This window comes from Cetorhinus maximus, chromosome 21 (assembly GCF_964194155.1).
Source record: "Cetorhinus maximus chromosome 21, sCetMax3.hap1.1, whole genome shotgun sequence".
NCBI lineage: Eukaryota > Metazoa > Chordata > Chondrichthyes > Lamniformes > Cetorhinidae > Cetorhinus > Cetorhinus maximus.
In genome coordinates this window covers 11041515-11068557 of record NC_135899.1, presented here as the reverse complement: position 1 = coordinate 11068557, position 27043 = coordinate 11041515, and the positions used below count along the sequence as shown (strand labels likewise).

At 50.4% G+C, this 27043-nt stretch overlaps 1 protein-coding gene across 1 annotated transcript in view; it reads left to right on the top strand.

The window, feature by feature from the left end:
• LOC144695654 (complement factor B-like) overlaps positions 1 to 24787 on the top strand; it is a 58744-nt gene extending 33957 nt beyond the window's left edge. The window contains exons 12-18 of the mRNA XM_078566578.1: positions 1906 to 2020; positions 5329 to 5482; positions 9646 to 9728; positions 18296 to 18399; positions 18772 to 18895; positions 19610 to 19659; positions 21412 to 24787. Of these exons, the coding sequence (XP_078422704.1) occupies positions 1906 to 2020; positions 5329 to 5482; positions 9646 to 9728; positions 18296 to 18399; positions 18772 to 18895; positions 19610 to 19659; positions 21412 to 21555 (774 nt within the window). The 3' untranslated portion in view covers positions 21556 to 24787. The remainder of the gene's footprint in view (positions 1 to 1905; positions 2021 to 5328; positions 5483 to 9645; positions 9729 to 18295; positions 18400 to 18771; positions 18896 to 19609; positions 19660 to 21411) is intronic.
• Positions 24788 to 27043: the final 2256 nt, after the last annotated feature.

Genomic DNA, 27043 nt, shown 5'->3' with positions numbered 1-27043 from the left:
CCTCAGAGCACGAAAGCAAGGAAGTATTGATGAACCTATATAAAACCCTGGTTCAGCCTCAACTGGAGTATTGCATCCACACTTTAAGAAGGATAAGAATGCATGAGAGAGTACAGAAAAGTTTAGTGAGAATCGTTCCAGGGATGAGAAACTTCAGTTATGAAGATACATTGGAGAAGTTGGGACTTTTCTCCTTAGAGCAGAGAAACTTGAGGGGAGGTTTGATAGAGTTTTTCAAAATCATAGGGGTCTGGACAGAGTCGATAGGGAGAAACTGTTCCCATTGGTGGAAGGATTGAGAACCAGAGGACACAAATTTAACATGATTGGGAAAAGAAGTAATGGTGACATGAGGAATACCTTTCTCCGCAGCAAGTAGCTAGGATCTGGAATGCACTGTCCGAGAATGTGGTGGAAGCAGATTCAATCGTGACTTTTAAAAGAGAATTGGATCATGAACTGGAGAGAAAAAATTTGCAGGGCTACAGTGAAAAGAATGGGACCAGACGAGTTGCTTTTGCAGAGAGCTGACAGAGGCCGAATGGTCTCCCTCTGTGCTTTAACCATTGTATGCACAGGATTTTCCACTGTTCTTAACTCTTTCATGGAGCAGAATGGGCCAGTATTCTCTGTAATTTGGAACAATGGAAGGTGATCGGATTGAAACGTAGATAATTAGAGGGCTTAATGGGGCAGATGTAGAGTGACTGTTTCCCCTGGCTGGGGAGACTGGAGTTAGTGGTCTTGGACCCATGATAAGGGGTCGATCATTTAAGACTGAGATGAGGAGAAATATCTTCACTCAGAGGGTTGTGAATCCTTCAAATGCTATATCCCAGAGAGCTCCGGTTGCTCAGTCACTGACTATATTTAAAACTGAGACTGAGAAGATTTTTGGACATTAAGGGGAATCAAGGGATATTAGGAGAGATGGTGGCATAGTGGTAACGTCACTGGACTAGTAATCCAGAGGCCTAGGCTAATGCTCTGGGGACATGGGTTTAAATCCCACCATGATAGTTGTTGGAATTTAAATTCCAGATTTATTATCTTTATGATAAAGCTCAGTAAAGGTGACCATGACAAATATCATCGATTGTCCTTTAGAGGAGGAAATCTGCCGTCCTTACCTGCTCTGTGTAGGTGTACAAAATTATGAGGGGAATAGATAGAGTGGACAGGATAAAATTGTTTCCCTTGGTGGAGAATTCTAGAACCAGGGGACATAGATTCAAGATAAGTGGCAGGTGTAGGAGGGACATGAGGAAGAACTTTTTTACACAGAGGGTAGTGGGTGTCTGGAATTCACTGCCCAAGTTGGTGGTAGAGGCAGAAACTTTAAACTGTTTAAAAAAGTACCTGGATCTGCACCTTAAGTGCTGTAAACTGCAGGGCTATGGGCCGGGTGCAGGAAGGTGGGATTAGAAAGGGCACCTGGGTGTCCTCGGGCTGGCATGGACAAGATGGGCCGAATGGCCTCCTTCTGTGCTGTAACTTTTCTATGATTCTATGATTCTGGCCTACATGTGACTCCAGGCCTACAACAATGTGGTTGACTCTTAGCTGCCCTCTGAATAAGGCCTAACAAGCCATGAACAATACCCATTTGCCATGAAAGAATTTTTTAAAATGGGGATTGGATGGGGAATTAGAATTGAAATGGAAGATTAACCAGGGTCGTATTGAACATTGGAGCAGACTCGAAGGGGCCTATGATCTACTCCTACTCCTATTTCTTATGTTCTTTCCCAGAACCTCAGTGCTACGTGGGCTGCTCCGCTGCCCTTCCCCTTTTCTGCATTCAGATTCCCCCATTTTCTCTGCTTTTGTGCTCACTCTCTGGCTGGCAGCCTTCCCCTGGGCATCGAGGACAGTAACGCATGCAGCTCTCTCTCCTCCACACAGGGCGCTGGAAAATGCAGCGGGTCCATTGTGTCCCCTGGCTGGGTGATGACAGCTGCTCATTGTTTGAGAGAAGTGCAGACTGCAGAGAGCATCAACAGGATTATGGTGACTGTTGGTAAGGGCTTTCTTTTACGCTTCCATTGCTGAGATACGCAATGGGCTGGATGGGCTCCTCCTGTGTATAAGGGTGAATTTGATTGTGGGCTACAGAGACTCAATCACCTGCTTTGCACCTCTTCCACCATGGAGGGGAATTTGTTTTTTTGTTCATTTACAGGATGTGGGCATCACTGGATAGCCACTATTTATTGCCCATCCCTAATTGCCCCAGAGAAGGTGGTGGTGAGCTGCCTCCTTGAACTGCTGCAGTCCATGTGGTGTCGGTACACCCACAGTGCTGTTAGGGAGGGAGTTCCAGGAGTTTTGACCCAGTGACAGTGAAGGAACAGCGACATATTTCCAAGTCCGGATGGTGAATGGCTTGGAGGGGAACTTCCAGGTGGTGGTGTTCCCATGTATCTGCTGCCCTTGTCCTTCTAGATTGGAGCGGTCGTGGGTTTGGAAGATGCTGTCTAAGGAGCCTTGGTAAGTTTCTGCTGTGCATCTTGTATATGGTACACACTGCTGCCACTGTTCGTTGGTGGCGGAGGGAGTGAATGTTTGTGGAAGGGGTGCCAATCAAGTGGGCTGCTTTGCTGTGGATGGTGTCAAGCTTTTTGAGTGCTGTTGGAGCGGCTCTCATCCAGGCAAGCGGAGAATATTCCATCATACTCCCGACTTGTGCCTTGTAGATGGTGGACAGGCTTTGGGGAGTCAGGAGGTGAGCTACTCGCAGCAGGATTCCTAGCCTCTGATAAAAGCAAAATACTGTGGATGCTGGAAATCTGAAACAAAAACAGAAAATGCTGGAAAAACTCAGCAGGTCTAACAGCATCTGTGGAGAGAAAAACAGAGTTAATGTTTCGAGTCCGTATGACTTCTTCAGAAGTGTCTTCAGAAGAGTCATACTGACTCGAAATGTTAACTCTGTTTTTCTCTCCACAGATGCTGTTAGACCTGCTGAGTTTTTCCAGCATTTTCTGTTTTTGTTCCTAGCCTCTGATCGGCTCTTGTAGCCACAGTATTTACATGGCTAGTCCAGTTCAGTTTCTGGTCAGTGGTAACCCCCAGGATATTGATAGTGGGGGATTCAGTGATGGTAATGCCATTGAGTGTCAAGCAGCAATGGTTATATTCTCTCTTGTTGGAGATGGTCATTGCCTGGCACTTGTGTGGCGTGAATGTTACTTGCCACTTGTCAGCCCAAGCCTGGATATTGTCCAGGTCTTGTTGCATTTGGACATGGACTGCTTCAGTATCTGAGCAGCTGTGAATGGCGCTAAACATTGTGCAATCATCAGTGAACATCCCCACTTCTGACCTTATGATGGAAGGAAGGTCATTGATGAAGCAGCTGGGCCATTTCCCATCACCCTTCCCCACCCCCCCGCCATTTCCATCAAAGACTATTTTTAACCTTGGTTCTTTCACAGTTAACCATGGTGGATTGGACCTTTAATCTCTAGTAAACCACTAGGCTCCCACATCCTTTGATGGGGAAGAATGAATATTATGCAAGGATATTGTCCTATAAAAAGAGGTGCAGAAAGCTGTCCATCTCCATTTCAGAGCAATTATCTGCCCAGGGATGGGACTATGGTTCCAGTGTGATCGAATGCACTGAGGGCCACCACACCACCTCTATACTATTGAGGGCAAGGCTCTTAGAGGATGGCAGCAGGTCAGAGTTGAATGTTGGAGCATTCTGGGGTCTTGCTGGCTGGCTTAAAAATAGAAAGCACAAAGCTGGGGTAAAGGGTGATTATTCAGAGTGGCAGCAGCCGGTAAGTGATGTTCCACAAGGATCAGCGCTGGAACCATGGCTTTTCACAATTTACATTCACAATTTGGACTTTGGAATCAAAAATGCAATTTCTAAATTTGTGAATGCCACCAAATTTGAGGGGAATAGTCAATGCTGAGGGGGACTGCAAAAATTACAGGAAGACATTAATAAACTTGCTGAATGGGAAAATGATTGGCAAATGAAGTTCAACACAGATAAGTGTGAGGGTCTACGTTTTGGTAGGAAGTATAGGGAAGTCACTTATTACTTGGAAGGTGCCAGTCGAGGTGGGTAGAGAAACAAAGGGGATCTCAGAGTACAAATACACCAATCACTAAATGTTGCACCATAGGTTAGCAAGGCCATTAAAAAATGCAGAGCAAGCTCTGGGCTTTATTTCTAGAGGGATAGAATGGAAAAATCGGGAAGTTATACGGAACCTGTATTGAACCATGATTAGATCACACTTTGTATATTTCTGGTTGCCATATTATGATATATGAGTTTCATTTTGGCAACATTGAAGGACAGGTTGAGTTTCTCATTTGCAGAATTGAAGAGATCGAGGGTGGTTGGCAAATCTGATGCAGAGTGGGAAAATGCATTGCAGTCATCCACAAACTGTCGATCATATATGAGTATGGTGGTCAGTTTAGTTTTGGCACGGAGACGACTGAGGGCAAATAGTTTCCCATCTAGGTGATACTTAATACTCACAGCAAAGAGCAGTTGGTCTTTGATCGATGAAGAACCACTGTCAAATAGATTGTAAGTAGTATGGGGGCTATCACACAGCCTTGCTTGACCTCAGTCCAGATTTTGAAGGCATCTGTTTCAAATCTCCCACTCTAGACAGCTGTAGTCATATCATCATGAAGCAATTGCAGGATTGTGATGAAGTTTCTTGGCCTGCATTTATATAGCACCTTTAATGCAAAAACAGAAATAGAGGAATCTGTCGCCTCACCTGCTTAACTTCCTCAGTTGGCAGTACAAAACAGTTGACAGAGAGTGGGATGAAGGGAAAGAGAGAGAGAGAGAATTAATTAATTGAAGAGGATGAAGGAACAGATGGTGGAGGAAGGGTATACGAAAGTATTATCAAAGGGATAGGTTTGGAGAAGGTTTTTACAATGGGGTGGGGGTGACAAAGGAGGGGTTTTGGGCTGGAGGTGCCTTATTTTTGAGGTGATGTGTACAACTACAACAGCAACTGACTCAGATCCGCCCCTACACACTTCACGGGAGCGTCCTCAGGCAAAGGACTTGACACCGAGCCAACCAAGGAAGGAAGTTTTAGGACAGGTGATTGAAAACCTGGTCAAAGAGGCCGGTTTTAAGGAGCATCTTAAAAGAGGAGAAAGCAGCTGGAGAGGTTTTGGGAGGGAATTCCAGAGCTTAGGGCCCAGCCAGCCTGAGGGACAGCCACCAATGTTGGAATGATGGAAACTGGGAAGGCAAAGGGCAGGGAAGCAAGTGGGGGGAGATTCCTTCAATTTTCAAGAATGATTTCTCTTTCTCCTGATCTACTTACGCAGGTCAAAAACCCAAGATATTCCGTGTAAAGGATGTGCACCCACATCCACAGTACGACTTAGCGAAGATGCTACCTGAGAATATCTACCAGTTTTATGACTATGATGTGGCATTGCTTGAGTTGACGGAACAAATAAACTTTGCAAAAACAGGAAGGTAACTGTATCTTCACCCTTAGGGGGCGTAGTGGGGATGTCACTGGACGAGTAATCTGTAGACCCAGGCTGATGTTCTGGGGACATGGGATCAAATCCCACCATGGCATATGGTGAACTTTAAATTCAATTAATTTTTTAAAAAATCTGGAATATAAAGCATTGTCAATTGTTGTAATAAACCCATCTGGTTCACCAATGTCCTTTTCAACCAGCAATGTGGTTGACTTTTAACTGCCCTCTGAAATGGCCTAGTAAGCCTCACAGTATGAGGGCAATTGGGGGTGGGCAGCAAATGGTGGCCTTGCCCACATCTCGTGAAAGAATAACAAAAAGACTCAGGATGAGTGATAATATGGACCTGATGTGATTCAGGATTTGTGTGAATAAGGATCCGGTGTGATTCAAGATTAGTGTGATAATGGACCTGGTGTGATTCAGGATTAGTGTGAACATGGACTGAATGTGATTCAGGAATAGTGTGAATAAGGACCTGAAGTGACTCAGATTTTGTTTGACTATGTACCTGATATGATTCAGGATTAGTGTGAATATGGACCTGGTGTGACTCAGGATTAGTGTTAATATGGACCTGATGTGATTCAAGATTAGTGTGATAATGTACCTGGTGTGATTCAAGATTTGTGTGAATATGGACCTGATGTGATTCAAGATTTGTGTGAATATGGACCCGATGTGATTCAAGATTCATGTGATTATGGACCAGATGTGATTCAGGATGAGTGTGAATATAGACCCGATGTGATTCAGGATTATTGTGAATATAGACCCGATGTGATTCAGGATTCGTGTGAACATGGACCCGGTGTGATTCAGGATTAGTGTGAATATGGACCTGGTGTGATTCATGAATTGTGTGAATATGGATCTGATATGATCGAGGATGGGTGTGAATATGGACTGGATGTGATTCAGGATTAGTGTGAATATGAATCCGATGTGATTCAAGACTAGTGTGAATATGGACCCGATGTGATTCAGGATTAGTGTGAATATGGACTGGATGTGATTCAGGATTAGTGTGAATGTGAATCCGATATGATTCAGGATTAGTGTGAGTATGGACCTGATGTGATTCAGGATTAGTGTGAATATGGATCCAATGTGATTCAGGATTAGTGTGAATATGGATCCGATGTGATTCAGGATTAGTGTAAATATAGACCCGATGTGATTCAGGATTAGTGTGAATATGGACCCGATGTGATTCAGGATTAGTGTGAATATGGATCTGATGTGATTCAGGATTAGTGTGAATATGAATTCGATGTGATTCAGGATTAGTGTGAATATGGATCTGATGTGATTCAGGATTAGTGTGAATATGGATCTGATGTGATTCAGGATTAGTGTGAATATGTACCCGATGTGATTCAGGAGTAGTGTGAATATGGATCCGATGTGATTCAGGATCAGTGTGAATATGGACCTGATGTGATTCAGGAGTGGTGTGAATGTGAACCTGATTTGATTCAGGATTCATGTGAATATGATGTGATTCAGGACTGGTGTGGAAAGATACCCGGTTTGTTTAGGACCCAGTTTGTCTCTTGCTTGCTTGTCTGGTGTAAGGATGCCAGCAGAAAGCTGGGATAATGTAAAGGAGGCCGAGTATCAGAACATGTGGAGCAGTGTATGCGTGAAGGGGAAAGTGAGACTTGAAACAGGTCTGGTTGGATGTGGAGCTCAAAGGGGTACTGTCTTTCTGTTCAGTTTAAAAGTACCAATTAAACGACAAGGATTGGTAAAACAATAATGTGAGTTCTTTATTTGAAGATAAGACAATTTAAAGATAATAATGGGGATATTATGTCCAGTGTCGGTCACGTTGCTGTAAATCAGAGTGATGAGACTACAACATCACATCGGTGGTAGTGATTGACAACAGATTAAGTTACACTCCATTAAAGGTACATCCACATCATGTTACAACAGCAAGATTTCACTTGGAGGGTGTGACTTGTAAAATCTCACTGAACAATTTCTCCTTAAACTTGTCTCACTTCCTCCAAATAAAAGGTGTGGCTATAGGTACCCACATGGGCCCTAGTTATGCCTGTCTCTTTTTGGGGTATGTGGAACATTCCTTGTTCCAGTTCTGCTCAGGCCCTCTCCCACAGCTCTTTTTCCGGTACATTGATGACTGTTTTGGTGCTGCTTCATGCTCTCGTCTGGACCTGGAAAAATTTATCAATTTTGCTTCCAATTTTCACCCCTCTATCACCTTCACATGGTCCATCTCTGACACTTCCCTTCCCTTCCTTGATTTCCCTGTATCAATTGGGTGATAGACTATCCACCAATATTCATTACAAGCCCACTGACTCCCACAGCTACCTTGAATACAGCTCCTCACACCCCACTTCCTGTCAGGACTCCATCCCATTCTCTCCGTTCCTTTGCCTTTGTCACATCTGTTCCAATGATGCCACTCTCCAAAACGGCGCTTTTGACATGTCTTCCTCCTTCCTTAACCGAGGTTTCCCACCCACAGGGCCCCCAACCGTGCCTGACCCATCTCCCGCACCTCTGCCCTCACACCTTCCCCATCATCCAGAAACATGATAGGGTCCCCCTTGTCCTCACTTTTCACCCCACCAGCCTCCGCATTCAAAGGATCATCCTCCGCCATTTCTGTCAACTCCAGCATGATGCCACCACCAAACACATCTTCCCTTCACCCCCCCGTTGGCATTCCGTAGGGACTGTTCCCTCTGGGACACCCTGGTCCAGTCCTGCATCATTCCCAACACCTCAGCCCCCTCCCACGGCACCTTCCCATGCAACTGCAGAAGGTGCAACACCTGCCCCTTTACTTCCACTCTCCTCACCGTCCAAGGGCCCAAACACTCCTTTCAAGTGAAGCAGCATTTCACTTGCACTTCCTTCAATTTAGTCTACTGCATTTGCTGCACCCAATGTGGTCTCCTCTACATTGGAGAGACCAAACGCAGACTGGGCGATCGCTTTGCGGAACACCTTCGGTCTGTCGGCCAAGCATTACCCAGACCTCCCTGTTGCTTGCCATTTCAACACACCACCCTGCTCTCATGCCCACATGTCCGTCCTTGGCTTGCTGCATTGTTCCAGTGAAGCTCAATGCAAACTGGAGAAACAGCACCTCATCTTCCGACTAGGCACTTTACAGCCTTCCGGACTTAGCATTGAACTCAACCACTGCAGACCATGAACTCTCTCCTCTGTTTTCACCCCCTTTTTAACCCCCCTTTTTATTTTAAATTTGTTTTTATTTTTTATCCACTTATTTTCATTTTTATTCATTTATTCATTGTTTTATCCCCTTTTTATCCCTTTTCCACCCTTGTTCCCCAACTACCGGCCCCTCCCCCCCCCCACCCTATACCTAATAGGGCCGTCTGTTACTTGTTCCATGTTGTTCTTTCACAGAGTGCTTACCCTTGTTCTCCAATAACACATTCTGCTTTCTTACCTTTATGCCACAATCAGCACCTCCTTTAGCCCTAACCACTATCATTAACATTTTTTTTTTGTTCATGGCATCTTTGTCAATCTCTCCTTAGTCCCCACCTACCGCTGGTCTTCTATCCAGCTTCACCTTAAACAGTATTAATTTCATCACCTTTCTACTTCTCTTTAGCTCTGGGGAAGGGTGACACAGACTTGAAACGTGAACTCTGTTTCTCTCTCCACAGATGCTGTGAGACCCGCTGAGTTTTTCCAGCATTTTCTGTTCTTACTTATATTTGTAATTTCATGACCTGTGTAAATATTGTAATGTCATGAGATAAGTATCCTTGTAAATATAAAATGTACAGAAAAGTTAAAGGGGGAAGAATGTGGTAATTATAGTTTTGATAAATGTAGGGCTGTACCTTTAAGAATAATCCTGTGTTGTAAGATCACATGATCTATGCAAACGAATCAGTTAGCAGGGTGGAACCTCTAGGAGGGAGTGCTTCTTTAGTTATAGAGTTTGATGCACGCATGTCCTGCTGCTACTGTCTGGTAAATGAAGTTCAATGCTTCCAATGCCTGGAAAATCAACTCTCTAACACCCAGGATCACTGCTTATCTATCCATTTTACCAATTGTAATCTCTTATCTGCTGATACTCATGTATATTCATGGTGTCCTTTCTCAATGATAACTTCATTCTTTTAGTCGATCCATCTGTTTACCATGCACAAGGGAAACGACAAGAGCCATTCGAAAACCATTCCCAGGAACAAGCTGCAAGGATCACGGTATGTGTGGAAAATGGAACACAGAGTCAGTCTTGGTATGACTGTGAATGTCAGTGTGTGATTGATAAAGGGCTCCTTCATGATGTAAGCTATTGTTATGAAATAGACCAGCCAATCTCTCAGAAAACTGTCGACTCAAAATTAGATGGTACCCCATTTAAAAACTGCAACTGACGCGCACTGCGACTGACCTGCACCATAACTGACTCACACCGTGACTGACACGCAATGCAACTGACACGCGCTGTGACTGACTCACGCTGTGACTGACTCGCACTCGCGCTGTGACTGGCTCGCACTGTGACTGACTCGCACTATGACTGACTCGCACTCGCACTGTGACTGGCTCACACTGTGTCTGACTCGCACTGTGACTGACTCGCACTCGCACTGTGACTGACTCGCACTGGCGCTGTGACTGACTCGCACTGTGACTGACTCGCACTCGCGCTGTGACTGGCTCGCACTCGCGCTGTGACTGGCTCGCACTGTGACTGACTCGCACTCGCACTGTGACTGGCTCACACTGTGACTGACTCGCAATCGCACTGTGACTGACTCGCACTGTGACTGACTCGCACTCGCACTGTGACTGGCTCGCACTGTGACTGACTCGCACTTGCGCTGTGACTGGCTTGCACTCGCACTGTGACTGACTCGCACTCGCGCCGTGACTGGCTCGTACTGTGACTGACTCGCACTCGCGCTGTGACTGGCTCGCGCTGTGACTGACTCGCACTGTGACTGACTCGCACTCGCGCTGTGACTGGCTCGCACTCGCACTGTGACTGATTCGCACTTGCACTGTGACTGGCTCGCGCTGTGACTGACTCGCACTGTGACTGACACGCACTCGCACTGTGACTGACTCGCACTCGCACTGAGACTGACTCGCACTGTGACTGATTCGCACTCGCACTGAGACTGACTCGCACTCGCACTGAGACTGACTCGCACTCGCACTGTGACTGATTCGCACTTGCACTGTGACTGACTTGCACTGAGACTGACTCGCACTCGCACTGTGGCTGACTCGCACTCGCACTGTGACCTACTCGCACTCGCACTGTGACCTACTCGCACTCGCACTGTGACCGGCTCGCACTCGCACTGTGACTGACTCGCACTGTGACATGACTCACACTGTGACTGACTCTCACTTGCACTGTGACTGACTCGCGCTGTGACTGAGTCGCACTCGCGTTGTGACTGAGTCGCACTCGCGCTGTGGCTGACTCGCACTCGCACTGTGACTGACTCGCACTGAGACTGACTCGCTCTCGCGCTGTGACTGACTCGCACTCGCGCTGTGACTGACTCGCACTCGCGCTGTGACTGACTCGCACTCGCGCTGTGACTGGCTCGCACTCGCGCTGTGACTGACTCGCACTCGCGCTGTGACTGACTCGCACTGTGACTGACTCGCACTGTGGCTGACTCGCACTCGCGCTGTGACTGACTCACACTGTGACTGACTCGCGCTGTGACTGACTCGCGCTGTGACTGACTCGCGCTGTGGCTGACTCACGCTGTGGCTGACTCGCGCTGTGGCTGACTCGCGCTGTGGCTGACTCGCACTGTGACTGACTCGCGCTGAGACTGACTCGCGCTGTGACTGACTCGCGCTGTGACTGACTCGCGCTGTGACTGACTCGCGCTGTGACTCACTCGCACTGTGACTGACTCGCACTCGCACTGTGACTGACTCGCACTGTGACTGACTCGCGCTGTGACCTACTCGCACTCGCACTGTGAACTACTCGCACTCGCACTGTGACCGGCTCGCACTCGCACTGTGACCGGCTCGCACTCGCACTGTGACCGGCTCGCACTCGCACTGTGACCGGCTCGCACTCGCACTGTGACAGGCTCGCACTCGCACTGTGACAGGCTCGCACTCGCACTGTGACCGGCTCGCACTCGCACTGTGACCGGCTCGCACTCGCACTGTGACCGGCTCGCACTCGCACTGTGACCGGCTCGCACTCGCACTGTGACCGACTCGCACTCGCACTGTGACCGACTCGCACTGTGACCGACTCGCACTGTGACATGACTCACACTGTGACTGACTCGCACTTGCACTGTGACTGAGTCGCACTCGCGCTGTGGCTGACTCGCACTCGCACTGTGACTGACTCGCACTGAGACTGACTCGCTCTCGCGCTGTGACTGACTCGCACTCGCACTGTGACTGACTCGCACAGAGTGACTCGCTCTCGCGCTGTGACTGACTCGCTCTCGCGCTGTGACTGACTCGCACTCGCGCTGTGACTGACTCGCACTCGCGCTGTGACTGACTCGCACTCGCGCTGTGACTGACTCGCACTCGCACTGTGACTGACTCGCACTGTGACTGACTCGCACTGTGACTGACTCGCACTCGCGCTGTGACTGGCTCGCACTCGCACTGTGACTGACTCGCACTGTGACTGATTCGCACTTGCACTGTGACTGGCTCGCGCTGTGACTGACTCGCACTGTGACTGACACGCACTCGCACTGTGACTGACTCGCACTCGCACTGAGACTGACTCGCACTGTGACTGATTCGCACTCGCACTGAGACTGACTCGCACTCGCACTGTGACTGATTCGCACTTGCACTGTGACTGACTTGCACTGAGACTGACTCGCACTCACACTGTGGCTGACTCGCACTCGTACTGTGACTGACTCGCACTGTGACTGACTCGCGCTGTGACCTACTCGCACTCGCACTGTGACCTACTCGCACTCGCACTGTGACCTACTCGCACTCGCACTGTGACCGGCTCGCACTCGCACTGTGACTGACTCGCACTGTGACATGACTCACACTGTGACTGACTCTCACTTGCACTGTGACTGACTCGCGCTGTGACTGAGTCGCACTCGCGTTGTGACTGAGTCGCACTCGCGCTGTGGCTGACTCGCACTCGCACTGTGACTGACTCGCACTGAGACTGACTCGCTCTCGCGCTGTGACTGACTCGCACTCGCGCTGTGACTGACTCGCACTCGCGCTGTGACTGACTCGCACTCGCGCTGTGACTGACTCGCACTCGCGCTGTGACTGGCTCGCACTCGCGCTGTGACTGACTCGCACTCGCGCTGTGACTGACTCGCACTGTGACTGACTCGCACTGTGGCTGACTCGCACTCGCGCTGTGACTGACTCACACTGTGACTGACTCGCGCTGTGACTGACTCACACTGTGACTGACTCGCGCTGTGACTGACTCGCGCTGTGACTGACTCGCGCTGTGGCTGACTCACGCTGTGGCTGACTCGCGCTGTGGCTGACTCGCGCTGTGGCTGACTCGCACTGTGACTGACTCGCGCTGAGACTGACTCGCGCTGTGACTGACTCGCGCTGTGACTGACTCGCGCTGTGACTCACTCGCACTGTGACTGACTCGCACTCGCACTGTGACTGACTCACACTGTGACTGACTCACACTGTGACTGACTCGCGCTGTGACTGACTCGCACTGTGACTGACTCGCACTGTGGCTGACTCGCACTCGCGCTGTGACTGACTCACACTGTGACTGACTCGCGCTGTGGCTGACTCGCACTCGCGCTGTGACTGACTCACACTGTGACTGACTCGCGCTGTGGCTGACTCGCACTCGCGCTGTGACTGACTCACACTGTGACTGACTCGCGCTGTGGCTGACTCGCACTCGCGCTGTGACTGACTCACACTGTGACTGACTCGCGCTGTGGCTGACTCGCACTCGCGCTGTGACTGACTCACACTGTGACTGACTCGCGCTGTGGCTGACTCGCACTCGCGCTGTGACTGACTCACACTGTGACTGACTCGCACTGTGGCTGACTCGCACTCGCGCTGTGACTGACTCACACTGTGACTGACTCGCGCTGTGGCTGACTCGCACTCGCGCTGTGACTCACTCGCACTGTGACTGACTCGCACTCGCGCTGTGACTGACTCACACTGTGACTGACTCACACTGTGACTGACTCGCGCTGTGACTGACTCGCACTGTGACTGACTCGCACTGTGGCTGACTCGCACTCGCGCTGTGACTGACTCACACTGTGACTGACTCGCGCTGTGGCTGACTCGCACTCGCGCTGTGACTGACTCGCACTGTGACTGACTCGCACTGTGGCTGACTCGCACTCGCGCTGTGACTGACTCACACTGTGACTGACTCGCGCTGTGACTGACTCACACTGTGACTGACTCACACTGTGACTGACTCGCGCTGTGACTGACTCACACTGTGACTGACTCGCGCTGTGACTGACTCACACTGTGACTGACTCGCGCTGTGACTGACTCGCACTCGCGCTGTGACTGACTCGCACTGTGACTGACTCGCACTGTGGCTGACTCGCACTCGCGCTGTGACTGACTCACACTGTGACTGACTCGCGCTGTGACTGACTCACACTGTGACTGACTCGCGCTGTGACTGACTCGCGCTGTGACTGACTCGCGCTGTGGCTGACTCACGCTGTGGCTGACTCGCGCTGTGGCTGACTCGCGCTGTGGCTGACTCGCACTGTGACTGACTCGCGCTGAGACTGACTCGCGCTGTGACTGACTCGCGCTGTGACTGACTCGCGCTGTGACTCACTCGCACTGTGACTGACTCGCACTCGCACTGTGACTGACTCGCACTGTGACTGACTCGCGCTGTGACCTACTCGCACTCGCACTGTGAACTACTCGCACTCGCACTGTGACCGGCTCGCACTCGCACTGTGACCGGCTCGCACTCGCACTGTGACCGGCTCGCACTCGCACTGTGACCGGCTCGCACTCGCACTGTGACCGGCTCGCACTCGCACTGTGACAGGCTCGCACTCGCACTGTGACCGGCTCGCACTCGCACTGTGACCGGCTCGCACTCGCACTGTGACCGGCTCGCACTCGCACTGTGACCGGCTCGCACTCGCACTGTGACCGGCTCGCACTCGCACTGTGACCGACTCGCACTCGCACTGTGACCGACTCGCACTCGCACTGTGACCGACTCGCACTGTGACCGACTCGCACTGTGACATGACTCACACTGTGACTGACTCGCACTTGCACTGTGACTGAGTCGCACTCGCGCTGTGGCTGACTCGCACTCGCACTGTGACTGACTCGCACTGAGACTGACTCGCTCTCGCGCTGTGACTGACTCGCACTCGCACTGTGACTGACTCGCACAGAGTGACTCGCTCTCGCGCTGTGACTGACTCGCTCTCGCGCTGTGACTGACTCGCACTCGCGCTGTGACTGACTCGCACTCGCGCTGTGACTGACTCGCACTCGCGCTGTGACTGACTCGCACTCGCACTGTGACTGACTCGCACTGTGACTGACTCGCACTGTGACTGACTCGCACTCGCGTTGTGACTGAGTCGCACTCGCGCTGTGGCTGACTCGCACTGTGGCTGACTCGCACTGTGACTGACTCGCACTGAGACTGACTCGCGCTGAGACTGACTCGCGCTGAGACTGACTCGCGCTGAGACTGACTCGCGCTGAGACTGACTCGCGCTGTGGCTGACTCGCACTGTGACTCACTCGCACTCGCACTGTGACTGACTCGCACTGTGCCTGACTCGCGCTGTGACCTACTCGCACTCGCACTGTGACCTACTCGCACTCGCACTGTGACCGGCTCGCACTCGCACTGTGACCGGCTCGCACTCGCACTGTGACCGACTCGCACTCGCACTGTGACTGACTCGCACTGTGACTGACTCGCACTGTGACATGACTTGCACTGTGACATGACTCACACTGTGACTGACTCGCACTTGCACTGTGACTGACTCGCACTGTGACTGAGTCGTACTCGCGTTGTGACTGAGTCGCACTCGCGCTGTGGCTGACTCGCACTGAGACTGACTCGCTCTCGCGCTGTGACTGACTCGCACCCGCACTGTGACTGACTCGCACAGAGTGACTCGCTCTCGCGCTGTGACTGACTCGCACTCGCGCTGTGACTGACTCGCACTCGCGCTGTGACTGACTCGCACTCGCACTGTGACTGACTCGCACTGTGACTGACTCGCACTGAGACTGACTCGCACTGAGACTGACTCGCGCTGAGACTGACTCGCGCTGTGGCTGACTCGCACTGTGACTCACTCGCACTTGCACTGTGACTGACTCGCACTGTGACTGACTCGCGCTGTGACCTACTCGCACTCGCACTGTGACCGGCTCGCACTCGCACTGTGACCGGCTCGCACTCGCACTGTGACCGGCTCGCACTCGCACTGTGACCGGCTCGCACTCGCACTGTGATCGGCTCGCACTCGCACTGTGACCGGCTCGCACTCGCACTGTGACCGGCTCGCACTGGCACTGTGACCGGCTCGCACTGGCACTGTGACCGGCTCGCACTGGCACTGTGACCGGCTCGCACTGGCACTGTGACCGGCTCGCACTGGCACTGTGACCGGCTCGCACTCGCACTGTGACCGACTCGCACTCGCACTGTGACCGACTCGCACTCGCACTGTGACTGACTCGCACTGTGACTGACTCGCACTGTGACATGACTCACACTGTGACTGACTCGCACTTGCACTGTGACTGACTCGCACTGTGACTGAGTCGCACTCGCGTTGTGACTGAGTCGCACTCGCGCTGTGGCTGACTCGCACTCGCACTGTGACTGACTCGCACTGAGACTGACTCGCTCTCGCGCTGTGACTGACTCGCACCCGCACTGTGACTGACTCGCACAGAGTGACTCGCTCTCGCGCTGTGACTGACTCGCACTCGCGCTGTGACTGACTCGCACTCGCGCTGTGACTGACTCGCACTCGCACTGTGACTGACTCGCACTCGCGTTGTGACTGAGTCGCACTCGCGCTGTGGCTGACTCGCACTGTGGCTGACTCGCACTGTGGCTGACTCGCACTGTGGCTGACTCGCACTGAGACTGACTCGCACTGAGACTGACTCGCGCTGAGACTGACTCGCGCTGAGACTGACTCGCGCTGTGGCTGACTCGCACTGTGACTCACTCGCACTCGCACTGTGACTGACTCGCACTGTGACTGACTCGCGCTGTGACCTACTCGCACTCGCACTGTGACCGGCTCGCACTCGCACTGTGACCGGCTCGCACTCGCACTGTGACCGGCTCGCACTCGCACTGTGACCGGCTCGCACTCGCACTGTGACCGGCTCGCACTCGCACTGTGACCGGCTCGCACTCGCACTGTGACCGGCTCGCACTCGCACTGTGACCGGCTCGCACTCGCACTGTGACCGGCTCGCACTCGCACTGTGACCGGCTCGCACTCGCACTGTGACCGGCTCGCACTCGCACTGTGACCGGCTCGCACTCGCACTGTGACCGGCTCGCACTCGCACTGTGACCGGCTCGCACTCGCACTGTGACCGACTCGCACTCGCACTGTGACCGACTCGCACTCGCACTGTGACCGACTCGCACTCGCACTGTGACTGACTCGCACTGTGACTGACTCGCACTGTGACTGACTCGCACTGTGACATGACTCACACTGTGACTGACTCGCACTTGCACTGTGACTGACTCGCACTGTGACTGAGTCGCACTCGCGTTGTGACTGAGTCGCACTCGCACTGTGGCTGACTCGCACTGTGACTGACTCGCACTGAGACTGACTCGCTCTCGCGCTGTGACTGACTCGCACTCGCACTGTGACTGACTCGCACTGAGACTGACTCGCTCTCGCGCTGTGACTGACTCGCTCTCGCGCTGTGACTGACTCGCACTCGCGCTGTGACTGACTCGCACTCGCGCTGTGACTGACTCGCACTCGCGCTGTGACTGACTCGCACTCGCACTGTGACTGACTCGCACTCGCACTGTGACTGACTCGCACTCGCACTGTGACTGACTCGCACTGTGACTGACTCGCACTGTGACTGACTCGCACTGTGACATGACTCACACTGTGACTGACTCGCACTTGCACTGTGACTGACTCGCACTGTGACTGACTCGCACTCGCGTTGTGACTGAGTCGCACTCGCGCTGTGGCTGACTCGCACTCGCGCTGTGACTGACTCGCAGTCGCGCTGTGACTGACTCGCAGTCGCGCTGTGACTGACTCGCACTCGCGCTGTGACTGACTCGCACTCGCGCTGTGACTGACTCGCACTCGCGCTGTGACTGACTCGCACTCGCGCTGTGACTGACTCGCGCTGTGACTGACTCGCACTGTGGCTGACTCGCACTCGCGCTGTGACTGACTCACACTGTGACTGACTCGCGCTGTGACTGACTCGCGCTGTGACTGACTCGCGCTGTGGCTGACTCGCACTGTGGCTGACTCGCACTGTGGCTGACTCGCACTGTGACTGACTCACGCTGTGACTGACTCGCGCTGTGACTGACTCGCACTGAGACTGACTCGCGCTGTGGCTGACTCGCACTGTGACTCACTCGCACTGTGACTGACTTGCACTGAGATTGACTCGCATTCGCACTGTGACTGAGTGACCGCCCCGAATGGTGAGGAGTAGGATTCTGTAGTTTTGGGCTTGGGCTTCAGTGGTAAAAGAGCTGTCTCAGTGGGCCGCAGTTTTCACATCATCTTCTCCTGTGCAGTGTTGGAGATGTTACCGAAATCCGGAACAGTCCCAGCCGATTTCGTGAAACGTGATGGGAGGACGGAGGAGGTGGCATATGTCACGATAAAGACGGCTGATGGTGTAAGTGGCGACTCGTCTGTCCCTCTAACTGGAACTAACTGGAATCCTTTTTCAAAGAAGTGTCTCTCTCCATCGGTGCTGCCGACATATAGCACCATGAGAGAGGCACATCTCTGTGGAACCATGGGGAAGGGAGTTGGAGGGTGGGGAGGCAATCGCTTAATTGTGATCACAAGGTGGCTTCCACCCTCCCATTCCTGCTCACCGGCCTTCCATTGAAATCTCCGTTCACACACTGGGATCTGAGATGTTTAAAACTCGGGGATTAGCATTTTACTGAAGGAGCAGGCTTTTTTTAAACCTGAGGACTGGGAATGTCAGGCGAGTGTTCTGTTGTGTCCCTGCGTGTCACTTTTCTGTCTCTCCATTAAGGTGAAGGAAGCCTGTGAGGCAAATGCACTCCAAGCTGCGGAATACAAAAACGTTACAGATGTGCGGAAAGTGGTCACAGAGAGATTCCTCTGCACAGGAGGACAAGAAGACGTTTCTTGTAAAGGTATCTAGTTTACTGCTTTAAGCACACTACTGTGTGCCTGTTTCTGTGTGTGTGTGTGTGTGTGTGTGTGTGTGTGCGCATGTGTATATATTTGTGTGCATCTGTATGTTCTCCTGTGTCTCTCTGTGTCTCTCTGTGTTTCTGTGCATGTGTCTGTGTTTCTGTGTGTGTTTCTGCGTTTGTTAGTTTCTATGTGTGTGTCTGTGTTTCTGTGTCTGTGCATTGGTGCTTTGTACCTGTTTGGGTATGTGTGTGTGTCTATGTATGTGTGTGTGTCCTTACGACTCTGTGCATGTGTGGCCCTTATGCCTGTGTCCCTTCATGAAGGGTTTTGATTGAGTGGATAGGGACAAATTGTTTCCAGTGGCAAGTTATTCAGCAACCAGCGACACAGGTTTAAAATAGTTGGCAAAAAAAAAACAGCAAGGAGTTGAAGTGAGTGTTTTTCCACACAGTGAGCTGTTGTGATCTGAAATACGCTGTCTGAAAGTGCAGTGGAAGCAGATTCAATAGTAATTTTCAAATGGGAAATGGGATAAATACTTGAATAAGGGACTGAGAAGGTTATGGGGATAAGTGAGGGGTGGGATACTAATTGGATGGCTTTTTCAAAGGGTCAACGCAGACACAAAGGTGCTGTAAGATTCTGTGATTCTATGTGACAATTTCTTAAAAAGATTCCATTCAGTCATTTCTTGGAATCTTGATTCGCAGGTGACTCCGGAGGTGCCTTGTTCATCAACAAGAAACGGCGATTTGTCCAGGTGTGTTTTAACATTCCTCCAGACCTCCCATTTCCCTTCAGGGATGTGTTTATTTGTCATGTTGTTAGGTGCTAGGCCTTCTTGAAGGGTTAGCAGTCTCAACCCTGAATCAGAGGCTGATGGATTCAAGGCCCACTCCAGAAGCTTGCACACAAACATCCAGAGTGATGCACCCAGTGCACCGACTGAAGGAGCGCTGCACTGCCAGAGGGTCAGTACTGAGGGAGTGCTGCATTACCAGAGGGTCAGTACTGAAGGAGTGCTGCACTGCCAGAGGGTCAGTACTGAGGGAGTGCTGCACTACCAGAGGGTCAGTACTGAGGGAGTGCTGCACCACCAGAGGGTCAGTACTGAGGGAGTGCTGCACTGTCGGAGGCTCAATACAGAGGGAGTGCTGCACTACCAGAGGGTCAGTACTGAGGGAGTGCTGCACTACCAGAGGGTCAGTACTGAGGAAGTGCTGCACTGTCGGAGGCTCAATACAGAGGGAGTGCTGCACTACCAGAGGGTCAGTACTGAGGGAGTGCTGCACTGCCAGAGGGTCAGTACTGAGGAAGTGCTGCACTGTCGGAGGCTCAATACAAAGGGAGTGCTGCACTGCCAGAGGGTCAGTACTGAGGGAGTGCTGCACTGCCAGAGGGTCAGTACTGAGGGAGTGCTGCACTGCCAGAGGGTCAGTACTGAGGGAGTGCTGCACTGCCAGAGGGTCAGTACTGAGGGAGAGCTGCACTGTCGGAGGCTCAATACAAAGGGAGTGCTGCACTGCCAGAGGGTCAGTATTGAGGGAGTGCTGCACTACCAGAGGGTCAGTACTGAGGGAGTGCTGCACTACCAGAGGGTCAGTACTGAGGGAGTGCTGCATTGTCGGAGGGTCAGTATTGACTGAGTGCTGCACTATCGGACTGATAGTACCAAGGGGTAGCTGCACTGTTGAAGGGGCAGTACAGAAGGAGTGGTGCACTCTCAGAGAGTCTTTACCGAGGGAGTGCTGCACTACCTGAGGGTCAATATTGAGGGAGTGCTGCACTGTTGGGAGGAACATACTGAGAGAGTGGGGTAGTACCGAGGGGTAGCTGCACTGTTGAAGGGTCAGTACCAAGGGAGTGCTGCACTGTCAGAGGGTCAGTACTGAGGGAGTGCTGCACTGTCGAGGGACAATACCAAGAGAGTGCTGCGCTGTCAGAGAGTCAGTACTGAGGGAGTGCTGCATTGTCGGAGGGTCAATACTGATGGATTGCTGCATTGTCAGGGGTCAGTATTGAGTGAGTGCAGCACTGTCGGACTGACAGTACCAAGGGAGTACTGCTCTGTTGAAGGGGCAGTACAGAAGGAGTGGTACACTGTCAAAGGGTCAGTACTGAGGGAGTGCTGCACTGCCGGAGGAGCAGTACTGAGGGAGTGCTGCACTGTTGAAGGGTCATTACTGAGGGAGTGCTGCACTGTGGAAGGGTCAGTACCAAGGGAATGCTACACTGTTGGAGGATCAGTACCAAGGGAATGCTGCACTGTTGGAGGATCAGTACTGAAGAAGCGCTGCATTGTCGAAGATTCAGTACTGAGGGAGTGCTGCATTGTTTGAGGGTCAGCATTGAAGGAGCACTGACTGTCGGAGGAGCAGTACTGAGGGAGCACTGCCCTATCGGTGAGACAGTGTTGAAGGAGTGCTGCACTGTTGGAAAGACAGTGTGCAATTCTAACATGTGCAGCCTCGGTGTGATGTAATTCTAACATGTGCACTGCTGTATTCTGCAGGTGGGCGTTGTAAGCTGGGGAGTGATTAATGTCTGCGATGCTGTGAAACCAGACAAACAACACGCTCGGGATTTTCACATCAACTTATTCACGGTGGTGCCTTGGTTAAAAAAAAAACTTACTCACATAACTTTCATAAATTAGGGAGGGACAGGAAGAGGCCATTCAGCCCCTTGAGCTAGTACCAGCAATTCAGTTGGGTCAGGGCTGGTCTGTATCTTAATGCCTTCTACCTGCCTTGGTTCTTTAAGCCTCCCCCATTTACCTATCGAATTCTTTTCATCTTCTCAAACACCTCAAATAGACCACTCTTTAACCTTCTATACTTAAGGGAATACAAGCCTAACCTACGCAGTATGAAATACAAAACCCTGCAGATGCTGGAGATCAGAAACAAAAACAGAAAATGCTGGAAAATCTCAGCAGGCCTGGCAACATCTGTGGAGAGAGAAACAGAGTTAACATTTTGAGTCCATATGACTCTTTTTCAGAGCTAAAATGTTCCAAATTTGAGTCATATTGGACTCGAAATGTTAACTCTGTTTCTCTCTCCACAGATGTTGCCAGACCTGCTGAGTTTTTCCTGTACTTTCTGTTTTTATTCATAGCCTGCCCTCATATTTTAACCCTTTTGGTCCTGGTATAAGATCTTAAGAAATAGGAGGAGGTGTCGGCAATTTGCCACCTGGGGCTCGCTCTGCCATTCGATAAGATCATGGCTGATCTGATTGTGGTCTCAACTCTACTTTCCTGTCTGCCTTTACAACCCTCGATAACTTTGTCATTCAAAAATCTGTCTAACTCAGCCTTGAATATATTCAATGACCCAGCCTCCACTGCTCCCTGAGGATTCCAAAGACTAACAACCCTCTGAGGGGAAAAAATCCTCCTCAGTGGAAGACCCCTTATTTTGAAACTGTGCTCCCTAGTTCTAGATTCCCTCATGAGTATCTGCCTTGTCAAGCTCCCTCAAAATCCTATATGTTTCAATAAGATCACCTCTCATTCTTCTAAACCCCAATGAGTATAGCCCCAACCTGCTCAACCTTTCCTCATAAGGCAATCCCTTCATCACAGGAATCAGCCTAGTGAACCTAATCTGAACTGCTTCCAATGCAAGTTTATCCCTCCTTAAGTAAGGAGCCCAAAACTACACACAGTACCCCAGGCGTGGTCTCAATGTACAGCTGTAGCAAGACTTCCCTACACTTATATTCCATTTCCCTTGCAATAAAGATCAACATTCTGTTTGCCTTCTTAATTACTCGCTGTACCTGCATGCTGACTTTTGTGATTCATGTACAAGGACGCCCAGGTCCCTTCGTACAGCAGCATTCTGCAGTCTCTCTCCATTTAAATAATGTTCTGATTTAAACCATTATCATTCTGGCTAATCTGCACTGCACCCTCTCCAAAGCCAACATATCCCTCCTGAAGTGTGGTGTACAGAACTGAACACGGTTACTCCAGATAGGGTCAAACCAGAGTTTTATACAACTGTAACATAAATTCCTCCCATATATATTCCAGTCCCTGGGAGATAAAGGCCAATGTTCAATGAACCTTCATAATTATGCTTTGTACCTGTTCACTAGTTTTTGTTTCGTGTTTTCTGTAGGTGAGTCTTCAAAATCTCTCTGTTCCTCCACAGTTCCTTGCTTCTCACCGTTTAGAGAATACTCTGATATTTGCATCTCAATCTGCCATAGTTTTGCCCACTCATTTAATCAATCAACATCTTGGCAACTTTTTGCTTCCATCTGCACTATTTACTGGGCCACCTAAGATGGTGTTATCAGCTTACTTGGGTATATGGCTCTCTACTCTTGCATCTGTGCCATTAATATATAACGTGAAAAGCTGTGGCCCCAGTACAGATCCCTAGGTTACACCATTGGTCACATCCTGCAGTTGGAGTACATACTATCATCCCTCCTCTCTGTCGTCTACCTTCTAACTAATTCCCTATCCATGTCAATAGGTAGCCTCCAATTCCATGTGCTCCTATTTTTGTTAACAGTCTCTATGTGGAATCTTATCGAATGTCTTCTGGAACTTCATAGCAATATTTTCCACAGATATTCCCCAATCCACCACATTAGTTACATTCTCCACAAATGCAATTGGACATGACTTGGCATTTTGAAATCCACACAGGCTCTCTCTGGTCAGTTCATTTTGATCCAACTGCTCATTCTCTCTCTCTCTCTCTCTCTCTCTCTCTCTCATAACAGATTTGAAGAGCAGTTTAATCATGCAGTTGGTTAGATGAGGTTAGGCAACATTGTGGCTGCCAACAGATCAAGCTCACAGCAAAGGTCATCCTTGTCAACTGGGCCAAGTGCTAGATCTTGACCTGACTTCATCGATTCATCAAGACATATGGTCTTCCCAGACATGTTCATGGGGTGATAGAAATGTGGCTCTGGGCAGTAGCACGAGGGGTGGGGAGGGGGCTATCAAATCATTCGCCCATTATACACCCTTTTCAACATTCAGTTTCATTCACAGAGGGAGAGAATGAGAGAGAGACAGACAGAGAGAGACAGATGGAGAGATGGGGAGTGAGAGAGACAGAGAGGAGAGGGACAGAAAGAGAGAGCGAGGAAGAGGGGGAGAGAGATTAAGAGAGAGAGAGAAAGACAGAGAGTGCAAGAGGCAGAAACAGAGAAAGAGAAAATGAGATAGACAGAGAGGGGGAAAAGTGAGAGAGACTGAGAGAGAGGGAAAGACAGGGACTGAGTGAGAAGGACAGGGAGAGGGAAAGAGACAGAGACTAAGAGACAGAGGGAGAGTGAAAGAGACAGAGAAAGAGAGACAGAGTGAGAGACAGTGAGCGCAAGAGACAAGATTTAGAGAAAGAAAGGGAGAGATAGAGACAGACAGTGTGAGACTCAGAGAGAGGGAGGAAGGCAGAGACAGATGAAAAGAGAGGGAGAGAGGTAGAGAGAGAGTAACATATTATTGTGAGCTCCTGATTTAATATTTATCAGGATAGGTAACAGAAAATGCTGTTAAACTCAACAGGCCTAACAGCACCTGTGGAGAGAAAGACAGAGTTAATGTTTCGAGTCCAAGGAGTTTTGCCAGCATTTTCTGTTTTTGTTTCAGATTTCCAGCATCCGCAGTATTTTGCTTTTATCTAGGTATCAGTGGGTGTAGTATTAGTTAAAAATGGATGAACACGTCATAGATTAAAAGGCCTTTCTGAAGAAACCCTACACTTAGGAACAAGAGAAATAGCTGACTGTGCATTTTTACTGATTCATTTCCCCTCCCCCACCAGTTCTCTGCAATTAAACGTACACTAGCTTCAGTATGTTTCTTGTGAATGCAGCAATTGTAAAAGCTAACTGAAATAAACTTTGTAAACGCATTGAATTTCTTGTTTGCAAATGTTTCCCAGTAACCAGTGAGCCATCAGAGCATTCAGGCCTGAAGCATAGTTGGAATAAGGATCGTTATGAAAGATCTCTGAAATTACTGCACAGGAAGAATCCCATTTCCAGACTTTTACCTCCGCCTCTTTATAATCTTCCTTCCCAAACACTTAGACAATTTCCTTTTAAAGGATTTTATAGCCTCTGCCCCAGTGGATCACCAGAATGGCAAGAGGTCACAAATATGTCTTGGATGATAATATGGACCCAAATATGAGGAGGGGTGTGGGTGGGGGCATATAATAGGTGGACGAAATGATTAGTCCTCCACCTTTGAAATACTGTCCAAAGAGGCATTCCTGCATTCTAGGGATGTGTATGTGGAGATGGTACATCTTTAGTTGTGACCACAATGGAAAGCCAATCACAGTGTGGATTCTTCTTGAACAGTCCCTCGGGATTGAAGGTGACTGGCTCCAGTTCAATGGGTTTTGAGATAGCTGACAAGTCCAGCATGCGATCTGCAAGTTCTGCCACGTGCAGAGCAGGTGGTGCCTGGAGGCTCGGATAGATAAGTTGCTCGGACGTTTGTGCGCTCCCTCTGACGCCTTGACTTTCCCTTTGCACCTTTCCGACGAAGTCTGTCGAGGCGCACTGAACGAACCTTCTCCATTTTGGTCGGTCACAAGCCAGAGTCTCCCATGAATCGGCGGGGATGTTTGACCTCTTGGCAGATGCTTCAAAGCATTTCAGCAGTGTTTCCCCCCCCCCCACCCCGGGAATCTCCTGCCATGACCGAGTTTGGAGTCGAGCCTTTGCTTCGGGAATCTGCTGTCGGGCGCGCGAGCGACATGCCCCACCTGGCGGAGCTGGTTCTGAGTGATTTGCGCTTCGAGGTTCAGCATGTTGGCTTGTGAGAGGATGCTGCTCTTGATGCCTGCCTTTCTTGGCATCGAATTTCGCGGATTTTGCGAAAGTACCATTGGCAGCACTCCTCCAGTGCTTTAAGATGCCTGCTATAATTGTCCAAGTCTCCAAAGCATATAGGAGCATATGGACGGGGTGCATTGTCCAGAACCCCAATATTTCCTCATTGCCTTGTCTTCCGTCTGCATTATTCCCCCCAGGCTGGGCTCTACTGAGCTAGGACCCTGGGCTACAGGCTTTGATCACACTCAATTTTAAGGAATGGGACAGAGTCAATCTTAATCTTGGCCCGGGTGAAAAGCCGGCAAAATCAACCCTCAAAAAGCGTCGTGAGCCAGAATTTCAACAAGGAAATCATCAATGTGAATCCCAAGGTGGGAGATTGGCAAGAGGCCAACCAGCTTAAATTCATTGCTCCTTGAAATAGCCACTACAGTGAATTTTAGCACACCCCCCCCACCCCTCCGACCCCCACCTAATGCTTCTGTATTTGAAAACAGAGGACACGTAAAATAAAGCTGGAGCCAGCCCTCCACCTTCCTGCCCATGCCCGACCTCCCTCCCCACCCCCGTATTACAGCAGGCGGGTAAGGTGTTAGGAAGCCCACGCACCCAACCTCAGGCCTGCTTTAGACCTCGTTCTGCCTCCCCCATAATTATTCATGTGGCTGGGGGAGGTGAAAGGAAGGCAGCCAGCTCAGCAGCTTTCAATCCAAGGGTAAAGGTGGGAAGGAAGGGTACACAGTACCCAGCTCCTTGGGGGGTGGGGGGTACTGTGTACCCATCAGGGGCACCCTCCATAAAGATGGTAACCCCACCCCCCCCACAACCTTTGTGCCTTCCCGACAGCCTCTGAAACCTGACCCCTCCCTAGCCCTGCTGAGTAGAGAAATTAGGAGAGATATAAAGGGTTTCATTAATTTGTTTTCCCCTCATGCCTAAGGTTGTCGTGATCCTTCACTCTGAGATCTGTGCCTCCAGGCCCTTGTAGCTTTAAGTCAGATGGTTAGATTTTCACTTCCTTAAGCCAGTTCTGAAGCCAGTCCAATCTGTCCAATAAGACAGAGACTTCTGTCCCGGAGTCTAATTTAAATTCCATTCTGTGTCCTTGGGCTTCTAACCCTACACACCAGAATGGTTTATCGGCTTCTTTTATTTCTCCTAGGAAATCATCAGGCCGGAAAGGTGTATATCTCCTATTTCTAGGACCTCAAAATGGCTGGGAACATGTTCTGGCTTTCTTCCCTTGAATTGCGTTTTAGATTTGCAACACTGTTTAAAATGACCAGTTTTGCCCCAAAGGAAGCATTTGGCTCCACCTGCTG